Consider the following 13,087-nt stretch of genomic DNA (forward strand, 5'->3'; position numbering starts at 1 on the left):
ATAGACGTCTATATATGTATTAAACATGCTTCATTGCTTCATTTTATCCACTGCACAATTATATGCTGCTTTGTGTTGATCTATCACATGAAATCTGAATAAAAATACACTGAAGTTTGCATTTGCAGTGAGATGTGGCATGAAAACCTTCATCCAGTATGAATATCTTTGAACTTCGGTATACTATTGTAATGCTGGTGAGCTGACCGACAAATTCAGTGGGATTCTTTTTGCTAATGAACATATGTGCTGTATGCAGTGAGTCATCGGAACCGCCGCAGTTAGTCATCAGTGGTGGCCTGCTGGGTACAGACGCAAGTCCCACTCACATACAGTTTGCTTTATTCAAAGTGACGTGAATAATCCAGACATACTGTGCATAATTAGGTTTAATACGTCTGGTTAGCCGTCTCTGAAGCAATAACCACGTACAACATTCTAGATGCCTTAATTTGCACTTCACGTAATAACTGACAGATTAATGACTTCTTTGCAAGAACCCCTACATTTTTTTTCTATTATTAAACCTGTGTACAAAAAAAAAGCTAATTTGGCATCAAGTTCAGCTCTGACTGCAGACAGAGCTGTTGAAAAACAAAGAATGGTCTATATTTAGTGTTTATATCATTAAATGGCATATGTGCCTGGCACATATGTCCTTGTACAATGCTGCAGTGAGGCAGATGTCCACCCAGCATGAAAACAAGCCCTTTACAAAGGCAGTAAGTGGGTGTGCCAATGACAGACAGATCTACAGAGAGGAGTACATAATGAACCGCCTTCAGCGTGGCTCACACAGCTGTCTTAAAGTAGAGCCAGTGATATTACAACAGGACATTTGCCACTTGGGTTCATATTGTCTTATAGAAAAAGTTTATAATTAAATGAAACTAGTATAAAGAAAATAGGCTTTAATTTATTTAATTCAGTTCCTTGAAAACCTAATCTTTTGAAGACAGTGACAAATTCACTGTCTTACATTTGGTGTTATAGTGATAGCAGTAAATACACGGAAATTACGTAAGATTACAAAAGTTTGAATAATTACTAATTAGAAAATAAGAGATGAATTGAAGGTTGGGAATAAAATGTACGAGCAATAAAAAAATGACACTTTGTCTCATGCTGTAAATAAAGTATGTTGTAATTATTCTAATTTACCATTTGTTTTCCCAATGAAGTACTCGGAAACCACAGATTTTATTGAAATCAAATCAAAAATGGAAGTAAAATTATATATTTTTTCCATGTTTTGGATAACAAACAGAGGTGTAGTGTTAGTTTTGTTTTTTTATCTTGAGAATTGTTGAGGCACTTCCTTTGGCAATGAAGACCATCATTTAGAATTTATTATTAAGGAGCTTAGAGACGTTTGCCTGAAGGTAAAATAAATTAGCGTTAGGGCCGCCCTGCATCCCCTTGACAGCCTCAGTGAATCTAACTGAATTGCCTTTAATGGAACCTGGGAGCAGAGAGCACATCAGGGACTAAAAGGCTAGTTGGAAAATCCTCGCTGCACAAATGTATATGTGTATAAGGCGTAGTCTGGCCCAGGACATCCCCTGCATTCATCTGATTATAGATGACTGATGCATTTATAAATCAGTTTGACTCATTTTTTCCAGTACATCTAAGCGTAAGCTGAAAAAAAGGTACGCTTTCTGCACAGAATAAGAATAATAAAAATGATGCATTGTACTATCACAATACTAATAACCAGATTTGGCAAAAGCTAATCCAGTCATTTAAATGCTAAAGAAACTTTAGAAAAATAAAAGGTATCTAAAAGGCTATAGATTACAGAGATAGAAGAACAGGTCAAATAAAAAAAAAGGCCACAGCTGGGTAACAGTAGGAGCATGTAGATCAACAACTCTGGTTGGAAAAAGCCGCATTAATATCTGCATGCTTATTTTTAATATTAGCCAACAGATAAACAAGAATAATCCACAATATTAAACTTATCTTGCAAACCTACATTAAATTTGTTTTGATATTTTGGTGACTGAATATGAAATGATTTGTGATTAATGTTATGCATCCGGGTCTGTCATGCATATTATGTTCTTTGAGTTAAGAAAAGCAGCTGACCTTATGTTTGTGCATGGTGAACAGGCAGACACCATCCTTGCCTCTCTCCTGGCTCTCATGGTCTCTCTTCAATCACTGTCTTGCTGTTACAGCATCAAACTATAGTTTGTCCCACATGCTTTGTCATCATCACTGCAGCTCAAAATCTTCCCGTTGCATCTGATCTGCAGCGCATTCGAATTGAGTCGGGGGCAGAAATAATATCTTAGACCTTCGCTAGCACATAAAACTGCTCAGAGAGCACAGTTTTGTTTAGGCTGAAATGATGATAAACTTCTTTTTCCTTGCTAATAATCCCAGCTGTGGTCAGAGTGCCGGCTTTCCACGCAAATGAAGCACACCCAATTTTCTGCTTTCAGTCGAGGTGGTGCACAGGCATGCATCCTACTCTTTGACCTCACTACTGCTTTGCTGAGCCATGGATGAGCAGTTGTACAAGGGAGGATGGGTCACCGCTGAGAGCGCTCTGATTGGCTGTTCGGCCGTGGTGTGTGTGTGGGAAGGCGCATTTGGTAGGCTCCCTGAGAGTGACTCTGCTCGATGAGGGCGGGCCTTCACATCTTTTCTTCACCCCGCCCCCACCCTCGTTCACCATCACTCTCTCCATCCCTCCTCCTCATATCTATATGCTGCAGGCATGTTTTCATGCGCCTGCATCACAGCATCTCTATGATGAGCCACATCAGCGATTCGGCGGCAGCGCCAAAGTGTAGAAATATGCACAATAAATATGGAGAAGAGGTCACAAAATGAATTCATAACACCTTGAAGATATGACGATCGACTGCAAAGTCGATGACCTAATTGTACAAAACAACAACAAAAATCACATAGATCATCACAATCTTTATGGGGAGGCAATGTGCTTTGCATGGATGTAGCTGGAGCTGATTTGATGCAGGACATTATGAGGATGATAAACACACTAAGAATAAAACTGGGCTCAAAGCTAACATCATCATCTCAGTTTATAAATGAATATAATATTCAAAATGAATGACACATTAAACGTTGAGAAAATCTTTGCAACGGTCTTTTCATAGAATGCTGAGACCCATTCACAGTCAGAAATTGACTTATGTTGAGGATATCATTTAACTAATATGCTAGATCCCTTTTCAGCAGTTGTTCGCACAAAGTTAAGAGTAGGATCATATTATGCCGATTCACACCAGCGGGGCGGGGACTAATATCTCAAACTACAGACAATGATCAATAATCCAGCAACTGGGAAGGCAGAACAGTAACGATGGCATAGAGCATAGGCAGAGTACACACACAATTATTGACACTCATGAAAATTATGACCCAGACAATTCTGCAAAGTCTCTAACTGCAGTAGTACCTTACTCCCAAGACAAAGGGATTTTTACATGCATATTTTACAGTTTATGTGAGTAAACATTGAGCTTGCACATCCTGTGTGACTCTGAACAAGGAAATACCTTAGATGTGAATAGAATTATCAATTCAAACAGCCTGAAAAAAAACACAAGAGGGAAAAATTGGAAAACAATAATGAACAACTGTGGCCTTAATAGTTAATTACAATTCTACATTACACTGAATGAATTAACTTACCATTAGCTTTCCACAAAAAGTTATACTCATTTAATTCCATCAATTAAACTATTATCTTAGTAATAACCCATCTGTAAACTCTGTTGGAAATTTCTGGAATGCTTTTGCATTTTATTGTTCTGATTGATTTACTTAGAGATGACTCAAATAGTAGATTGGGAATAAGACATAGATGTGTAAAATATTGAACCAATCCAAAATAATACAGCAAGTTTTATTTTTTTTTATGGTTTATAAGTTTTATGGTTAATTATTCCAAAAAACAAACAAACTACAAATTGCATTGCATTTAAAACATGGGAAAAAGAAAACAAAGGAACAAATGCATATTAGTATCTTTGTAAAATTAGATCATTTTAATCTTTTGCAATCTCTCTGCCAACTGTGGCATTAGCAAAATGATAAAAAAAGCAAATTTCAGTGAAACACTTTTCTGTCAGTTAAATGGTATAGTTTAAAATATTCTTTATGACTGAATATTAATAATACTGACTAGTGTTTTAAGACTAGTGTTGATTTATGCGAGCAGGTATAAATTGGATTTCCAGAGGAATTTTACTGGATATTTCATATTAAAAACAGTGTTCACTTAGTCAGCACATTCTATTTCAATTTTAGAGGAAAATGATTTTTCCTGGTTTAATTTTTTAATACTAAAACACCTTTCTGTTTTGTAAGGAATGTATGCACTTTTCATATACATTATATGTACTTAAACATTGAGGCCAACAATGTTTAATTTGCTGCACTTTAGATCACATTTGCATTTTATCAGCACCTAATTTTTTATCCAATTGGTACAAAAACAAAATAATCAGCAGCTTTCTGTATCTCCATAATAATAAACAGCCAAAATTCATCTGTTGTTGCTTATGCCATTAAAAAAAATATGAACAATTGAATTATTTGAAATAAAATGGCAGTAACCCCTTCCAGGACTCAATATAAACTATACAGGCACAGCTACTTGCTTTAAATAGAAAGCGCTGGACTGAAAGGGCTACAGAGACTCCTAGTGGTTTAATTCAAGACCGGTGGGAGAGTCACTCAGCTCGCATGACTGAACATCTAAAGCATATCAACCCAGACATACACAAACACAGCCCTCCTCACAGACACAACTACAACTCAGACAACCACGTCTCGCAAACAAATATAAAGACGCGCACATCAAAGAGAAAACAACTTTCATGCCCTTTGCAGAAAAACAAGCAAATTCTCAGGTTCTAAAGCAGGTAGCAGTTATTCGCCTCAGCTATAAAAGACACCAAACATAATGCCTAAATATGCAACAAGGAAAAGGAAAAAGAAGCATTTAAGAGACGTGGCATAGTTCAAGTGTACATCATGGGAAACAAGATGGAATAAAAAACATGAAGAGATTGAAAAGAAAGCTTAGGATGATGTTTCATAATTTGATTAAGACAAACTCAGCCCATCGAACTTTTTCCAGCAATATTATTCATGACTATCACTTTCTTGTTCCAGCACATCTCACGCACAACTTAAAAGTCTTAAGATGCCTGATATAATCACACTCACCCTCTGCAATGTGTGCCTTCAACTTTTTTTTGCATAAGATCAGGCACAGAATCTCATGTGGCAGTGCTGTTTTCACATCCCAAGCAATAAAGCGTCTCTGCCCACAGCTTGGACACACAGTGACCACTGATATGCCATCGGCTGACCGGCTGGATGCATAAAAGCTCCACAATGGTGTCCCACTCACAAAGCCCTGTTTGTGTCTGATGTTGTTTGTCCCGTAAAAGCAAACAAAAGCATTCCATGGCTTGCAACTGTATTCACCGATGGCTTCTCCGAGTGCAAAACCGTATTCAGATACCTTGGTTTGTCAGACAAAGCCACAAATCTGTGTCACATGCAAGCTGGGCGAGTCAGGGCAAAAGGGCGGACAGCGAGCCCATTTGCACCACATGTAGCAAGCAGCATGAAGGCACGCTCCGCACTTCTGCAGGTAAAAGAGGAGAGGCAGAGAGCAGGTTTACCTGATTTTGTCCGCTGCACTGTCAGACCTGAAGAGAAGAGACACACACATCGGTTATTCACTGTAAAACACCTGGAGAAAAAAAAAAAATAATAATCATTGTCAAAATTAAACTAGTACCAATACAATAATTGTGTGTACCAATACACAAACTTATTGGAACACTTGTTAGCACTGTTGCCTTATATGAAGAGCTTCCTGGGTTTTAATAAAGGCCTGTGGCTTTCTGCAGGGAGTCTGCAACCTGTCCTGGGTGTACCTTGCTTCTCACCCAATCACTGTTGGAGATCAGCAAGCTGGCAGCAATAAGCAGATAAAAATGTTGGATACACTCTGGCTACTTTACTGCATAAATAATAAAAACTCACCTACCTCATTTTTCTTTTACTATAATAAAATATCTGTTGCTTACTCTCACATGAACCAAGTAATGTTTGTTATGCATAAATGAGTATTTTTACTAAGTTCAAACACATTTAGCTCTTACTGAAATTCATTAGTATTTAATAAAGATGGTATATTTCAAGATTTAGTTGTTGGGCCTTCTTTGTTCACTTAGATAATTTGAGGGTGTTTACATTTAAATATTGAATTTATCGTATAAATAGAAAGAAAGGCAAAGTGCCAAAACAAAGTTAATGTACTATTATAAATGTATACGTACAGTATCATCCAAACGTACTAACAACCTTTGGACTGTTGTACATTTTGTCACAGAACTCTCATAAACTTTAATATATTTCACTGGGATTTCATGAGGTTGACATGTGTAGCAATGTGTGTGTTGTAACACAGCACTTTGCCCTAAACACACAATTCCCAGAGTGACCAGTGATGGTGGCAGTATCATGCTGGGCAGTATCATCAGGGATAAGGGACTTTCACTTTCCAACAGGACGGGAAGTTTCAACATTAAACCAGAGATGCAATGGATTAGTTCAGTTCAAAGCAATCTAACGCTTTGGAATGGTCCAGTTAAAGTACAGACCTAACGTCTAATGAGAATCCCTGACAAGACTTGAACAATACTCTTCAGTCTGAATGAGCAGTAGCTATTTTGAGAACAGAAAAAAAATCAATTAATGGGTGTACAAAGTTAGTGAAGTGATACCTCCAGAAATTCCCAGCTATAATGAAAAGTTGTTCCACAATATATTGCATTTTATTTGCAACAATTTTTCAGGCGCCTTTTGGTAAAGCAACATATATATTTTGCCTACATCCAATTTATACACTACTTTATTTTGGTCGGTCACACAAAAGCCAATTAAAGCCTTGACATTTGTGGTTGCATAATGACAAAATGTGAAATTTCAATGGGTGTGAAATTTTTATCCACAGTAGTTATTACAACTATTCATAGATTATAGTCATCAAAAACCCTCCTAGTTATTGTGCAGTATACCTTTAATATCTTCTAAAAAAATTGTTAGACCCTTCCATGCCATTAATAGCACAACATAGTTTAAGATATAGCATAATCTTTAAATAATAGACTGACAAAGTGATTGCAAGGTGATACAATGTTGATCTGTGACTCTCAATCTTGCGTTGCATCATCCTCAACGATGACTCACATTACACTCATTTAGCAAAGTCACATTGCGATATTATATAACGCTATCTGCAGAGTTGCTTTTAGTAGAAACATTTGAGCCAGAAGTAGGGCAAGAAAGATTTTTTATATATATATATATTCATCATCATCTCATCAGTTTTATAAAAAGCCCCCCACCACAAATATAATTAATTTCTGGCACAGGAAGCTAAACATTACAGCTAGAGACTCATATTAGCCGACAGCCTGCTGTCTGCTCAGCAAAAATGCACTCTGAGGAAACTGCAGCATAATCTACGGATCGTCAGATGCAGGGAGAAGGGAGAAAAGCAGGGATGACACAGATAAAGACAGTGGCACAGGTGCGGTATGGGACAGGCAGCGGTGCAGCATCCATGCAGAAATGCAGCTGGCTTTACCTGCAGAGGAGACATGACATTCCGTGCCCTCTAAAGCCGGCTACAGAACGCTGCTCCCCTCGCAGCTGCTGCAGATGCCCCTCGCAAGCTAACACCAGCACAGCAAAGAGAAGACGAGCAGAAAATCCCATAGGTTTGACAGGAAGTGTCCCCAGTTCAGGCAAGTGGAGACACTGCCAGGAGACACTGCGCGGCAGTGAGAGCGGGAATCGGAAAGAGAGTCAGAGCAAGGTGTAGAGCACAGCTCACGCAGACAAAGATAGTGAACTCAACAATTACCAAAAGCCCACAGAAGAAGATGTCACTACAGAGTCTCTAATTTTAATACAATATATCCACATTGCAGTTTGGGAAAATGGCATCTCCTGTCGAGCAAGTCATTTTTGATTTAGACAGCTCATTTTTAGGTGGATCAAATTCTACTTGGTTGTAAACAATCACAGAAGTTTTATTTGAAAAGCTCTTAGATTTACAGCTATCCAACCCATGACCACACATAATTTAAGTTAATGCACAAGTAATCAGATTTGATGTTCATCATATCATATCATACATCATATGAGATCAGATCAGATCATACATCAATATAACATCTGGCATGAACAAACATGTCAAAAAACCATTTCTAATTCAATAACGGTGCCTCATACTGAAACAAGGCAGTGAAGTAATATGTTGCCCTGACACCTTCCTCTAGATTAAAAAAAAAAACTTCTGATAAAAAACATAAATTCTAGTTAAATACTTTTAATTGCAACATTTTTTTTTTTTATAAATGTATTTCCTTGATTTCTCAAAAAGTTGGTTTTGGGCTTTGTTTGGCAAGGGTACGTGGAGGTTTCTGCAGAGACAAACATACAAGAAACACACACACACACGTACACACGCACGCACACACGCACGCACACCCGCGCACACACACACACACACACACACACACGCACACACACACACACACACACACACACATACACATACCCACCTCTCCTCTCGGATCTGTGGTGTCAAGAAGCGAGTGCTGTCATCTTCATGGCTGCTTTGCAGGCTGCTCTGCTGACTGCTTTGCTGGCTGCTGCAATGTGTAGAAAATAACAAGATGTCAGGCAAAAAATAATACAGCTGCTGTACCTCAGAAATAAAACTGCATGAAAATGAAAACCAAAATAAACAGAATCTGGAGTGTGTATTTCACAAAGTTGAATCTTCACCGGGTTTACTTAGTTTTTATCCTACTGCTATTATTCAGCATGATGTGTCAAACGTCATGTCATCTGCCAACATTTCTTACTAATTGTCTGTCAAACATATACAGCCTCTGACAGTAACACTATTTATAGCAACACTCAGGTTTTGCTCCTGTCCATGCACATATTCAGTGATGACACTAGATGGGGCTATATGACACTGTCAAGCAAAAGTTAAAACTTTTTGTTGATAAACAAGATAGATTATACAGAAGATACACAAATAAAAACTAATAAAAGAGAATGCATTCTCAGGTAAGCTGACAGCTTTATCATCTGTACCCAGGACAAGATGGGCCCCCTAAAAACTACAAGGATTTATACAACAGCATGTTATTTGTTTCTAAATAATTACACATTTACAAATCTCCTCTACTTCCTGTATTATATATACACAGTTGAGCTCTGCTCCAATGTGCACAGAAACTTTTACACAGTAGGCAAGAATCACTTACTGCTATCAATATATAGCACAAGTTAAATAAGTTGCAGTTTTGAAACCACAAATATTTCTCATTTTAATGGTTTAAAGTCCCCTTTAATAAAGTGTCAAAATCAGTGTGAGCTGAAACTCCTCTGAGTGTACAAGCAGAGTTGATTAGCCTTCCATCCTCCCTTATTTCTTTCAGCACCCATTGGTCGCCGACATGTTTCTCATGTTTACAAGACATAAGGTTTGTACTATTGAAAGCCATGGTATAGAAATTAAGAAGCAGTGTCTATCAATGTTATTAAAGAAATGCTCTTTTGAAAGTAAAGTTGACATGCATGCAGGCTAGAGTAGGATGTCAGTCCAGCAGCAGGATGCAGACTAAGCAACCGAGGCCATACGTCAATTACGGTGCTGGTCAGGGAATGACTTGGGATTTCCCCCGGATAAGCGGAAGATGAGAATAAATTCAACATGTTAGACAATGTTTTCTTCCCAGCTCAAAGAAAGACCAACATAAGCAATTATTTTAATTTAGGTTTTACAGCTACTGGATGCCTGATCACTATCATATAGCACTCACTACAACTGCAGGAGGCAGATCTGGGATGATCTGGGATGATCACGTTGTGTCGTTGACTTTACAGAAGTCCTTGCATGCATGTTGGCAAATTGGCATCATTATCTTCCTCCTGCTGCTTTGAGATGGTTGGAAATTCCTAAAACTGAATCCCAGTGACATGTCCAAACTAATGTTTTTTTTTTTTTGTTCTGGCTTTGTGAGAGTTTGTAAGTCTGAAATATTTGATTGCTTGGATATGGCAGAAGAGCGTGAAGCAGAGTGAAAACTACTACATTGCTTTCCTAAAATAGCTATTGTCTTATCAGGCTGTATAACAGTAGAATCCATAATGTCTGCAGGCTTTCACTGCACTCAGATGAGCAATCCTTTAAACCTACAGGGCACAAATTATCTGCACCATGCAGGGAACACTATGTTTAATTTATGGAAGTAAATGGTGCAATACTGAGAAAAGAGATAAATAGCAATGAATTCTACATGGAGAATGTGTTACTTGGATTGGGATTTGTGTAAGGAAAAAAAAAAAGAAAGAAGACAATGTTAATCTGTTTTGCATCCTTCACAAAATCTCCAGGGTCAAGTTAACTGAAAGGTCTGTCATGTTTGTTTATTAACAAGACTATTACGCCACAGGTTTCACTAAATAACGTGTGAACAATTATAAGGAAATTCAATTATTTTACCACTAGGGTACTGCAAATTTTCCTGGAGTTATAAATCAAGCACTTCTACATTTACAATTATTAATCTGTCCTCAGTGTGCTTTCCTACACATTAAGCTCCCTTTATTATATAAACTCCAAAATGTACTGACTTTAAATACCTTCTAAAACCAGTCATAACTTCAGCATGGCCTTAACCATGCACATTTTTGATTTCAAAGGAATTATTTTTATTTAGTGTATGTTTACTGCAGCAATGTCCAAAGTCGGTCCTCGAGGGCCGGCATCCTGCATAGTTTAGTTCTCTTCATGGTTTAACACACCTGGATCAAATGATGGCTCATTAGAAGGTCTAAGAGGAACATTGACATGCTGACATTGTAACTTTTACCATTTTAAACACTTTAACTTTCAGAGGGGACATTCAAGTGATATGACCTTTACTCAAAAGGCACCAATACTAATCTCAGACTGGAGTAAATCACAGAGACATCAACCATACAGGAAGGAACCTATTGATTTTGTTAATCTTTCTATAGTGTTGTCAGACCAACCTTTTTTGTCTCAAGCAATTGAATGAATCACTAGTATCTCCTTGACCCTCCTATTTCAACAAACATTACCTGCTGTGTGAAATATTACCAGGGCCGCAATCTGTCGAAAGGGTTAACCTAAGCCCAGAGGTCTACATTTAGGTGACTCTGGACCCCTTAAAGACCTTTGCAATTAACAGGTTTATTATGAATGTGATCTGAACCTACACTGTGACCTTTGACAAATGGGATTCATGAGAATTTATCTATGAAATATATATAAAAAGGTAGCTAGAAAGGTAGCTAGGAAGTTAAACGTGCAGCAACAAGCGAACTCAAGCATACACCAGCTTAGAACTTTCAGACTGTAATACATTGATTAAACTGATTGATCAGTGGTTCCATGGCAGCAAAACAACTCTATTAATTATAGTAATATTTTTACATTAGCAGAGATTGAGTGTAAGAACAAAATAAAGGTGTTAGGATAGATGAAGGGAGAAGAGGAAATGTGAAGAAGAGAGTGGGCCCATACCAACCTGCTTTCACTGCCTTGCTCCTTCTTCTCTCTGACCTTCAGCCACCTTCTCAATAGAAAGCGCCTGCGTCGAGGAGACGCACTGGGGGTGGAACAACTTGACCAGGAAGATGGGGCATCTTCATCACTGGATGGTGTGATCTCAATGGAAGGCAACTGCAGGTATTCCTTGGAGCTGGACCGGGATCTGGCTGTGAGCTGAATGCTGGTGAGCTGTGCTCTAGTGTTCTCCCTCTCGCTTGGCACATTCCTCATGCGTCGCATCTTGAAGCGCTTGCGTCGAAGAGTCGGGGTCGAGGAGCTGGATCGCACAGAACCATCTGATACGGCATTGTTCCCTCCATCAGAATAAGCCGGGGCATCTTTTGGGACACTCACCTGGAGCGAAGGAGGTCTCAGAGTGTCACCCATTGCTCCAAGTCTGACAAAGTCCAATCAGCCCCAAACAAAGTTCCTTCAAGAGACCTGGATTCTCTAGTTCTGTAGCTTGAAGTTTTAGTTTAGTCCTTGAAAGATCAAGCACAAGCCAGTTTTTTTAAAGTCCTCACATAGCCTTTTATATTCTTAAGTCCATCTTGAGTGCTATTCAGCGGTTATAAAACAAGTCCAAATATGTTAGACCAGACAAAGTTCTCTTCGTGCTCCTTAGCTGCTGAATATGCATCAGTTTGGCGTCTGGCTGACAGTCTGTGAAGAACAGTGTTGTTGCAATAAACTCATTCACTCAGGCTGGGAAGAAGAGGGCTAGATTAGATAACAAAAGGGGCTTCTGTTCTGAGAGCAGCAGATGAAACATGCATAAGGCCTGTCAGAGAGTGTAACACAACTCCTTTGCTGGTCCTCCCCAGAGACTGACAGGCCAAGTTACAAACAGTGGCTATGCTACTAACCAAGGAGCTGGAGTAGGTGCCTTAGCTGCTTTTTATGTTAAAGGCAAAGGCACCAGATGTCAGCCCTTGAATATTGATGCTGTGGTTCGGATTTGGATATTGTTCTCACTTGGTTCTTATTCTGGCATCCCTGAGGCAGAGAAAGACACAGTTGGGCTCACTTGTGCTTGTTCTGGTTGTTGAGGTCCGTCCTGGGCTCCAGCTCATTGCTGTTTCCACCAAGTTACTGCCTACGGGCTAGAGGAAGGTGATGGGGCTGCAAGGTACAGGTAAGGCTCAGGGTGATAGAGTTAAACAAGCCTCTCACACACATCCCATACACAAACTGCCACACAGACAGACAGTGGGACAAAACATTATGTACAGAAACACACACAGACACAAGCAGAAACCAAGATAACAGGCCACAGTAAACAAGCCAATCTTCAAAACATACACTGCACACTCACCACCATGCATCAGCCTAAGTTTATCCATTCTTCTGACACTCTTAGTTCCTATTAGGACTTTCCTAAGATAGTGTTAAGTCTATATACAAGACCTTTAAACTTTC

The 13,087-nt window shown here is 38.8% G+C and overlaps 1 protein-coding gene across 11 annotated transcripts in view; it reads right to left on the minus strand.

Moving 5' to 3' along the window:
* Positions 1–13,087, minus strand: part of gramd1bb (GRAM domain containing 1Bb) — a 97,726-nt gene that overhangs the window by 57,703 nt on the left and 26,936 nt on the right. For 8 of the 11 annotated variants that reach the window (XM_017308230.1, XM_008425941.2, XM_017308229.1 and 5 more), the window contains exons 2-4: positions 11,646–12,790; positions 8,637–8,726; positions 5,679–5,705 (exon numbers count right to left, since the gene is read on the minus strand). In XM_017308230.1, the coding sequence (XP_017163719.1) occupies positions 5,679–5,705; positions 8,637–8,726; positions 11,646–12,055 (527 nt within the window). In that variant the 5' untranslated portion in view covers positions 12,056–12,790. Of the gene's footprint in view, positions 1–2,091; positions 2,470–5,678; positions 5,706–7,654; positions 7,867–8,636; positions 8,727–11,645; positions 12,791–13,087 lie in introns of those variants that run through there. The other 3 variants (XM_017308234.1, XM_008425947.2, XM_008425948.2) reach the window with 3 other exon arrangements.

The sequence above is a fragment of the Poecilia reticulata genome, linkage group LG13, assembly GCF_000633615.1.
Source record: "Poecilia reticulata strain Guanapo linkage group LG13, Guppy_female_1.0+MT, whole genome shotgun sequence".
Lineage (NCBI taxonomy): Eukaryota > Metazoa > Chordata > Actinopteri > Cyprinodontiformes > Poeciliidae > Poecilia > Poecilia reticulata.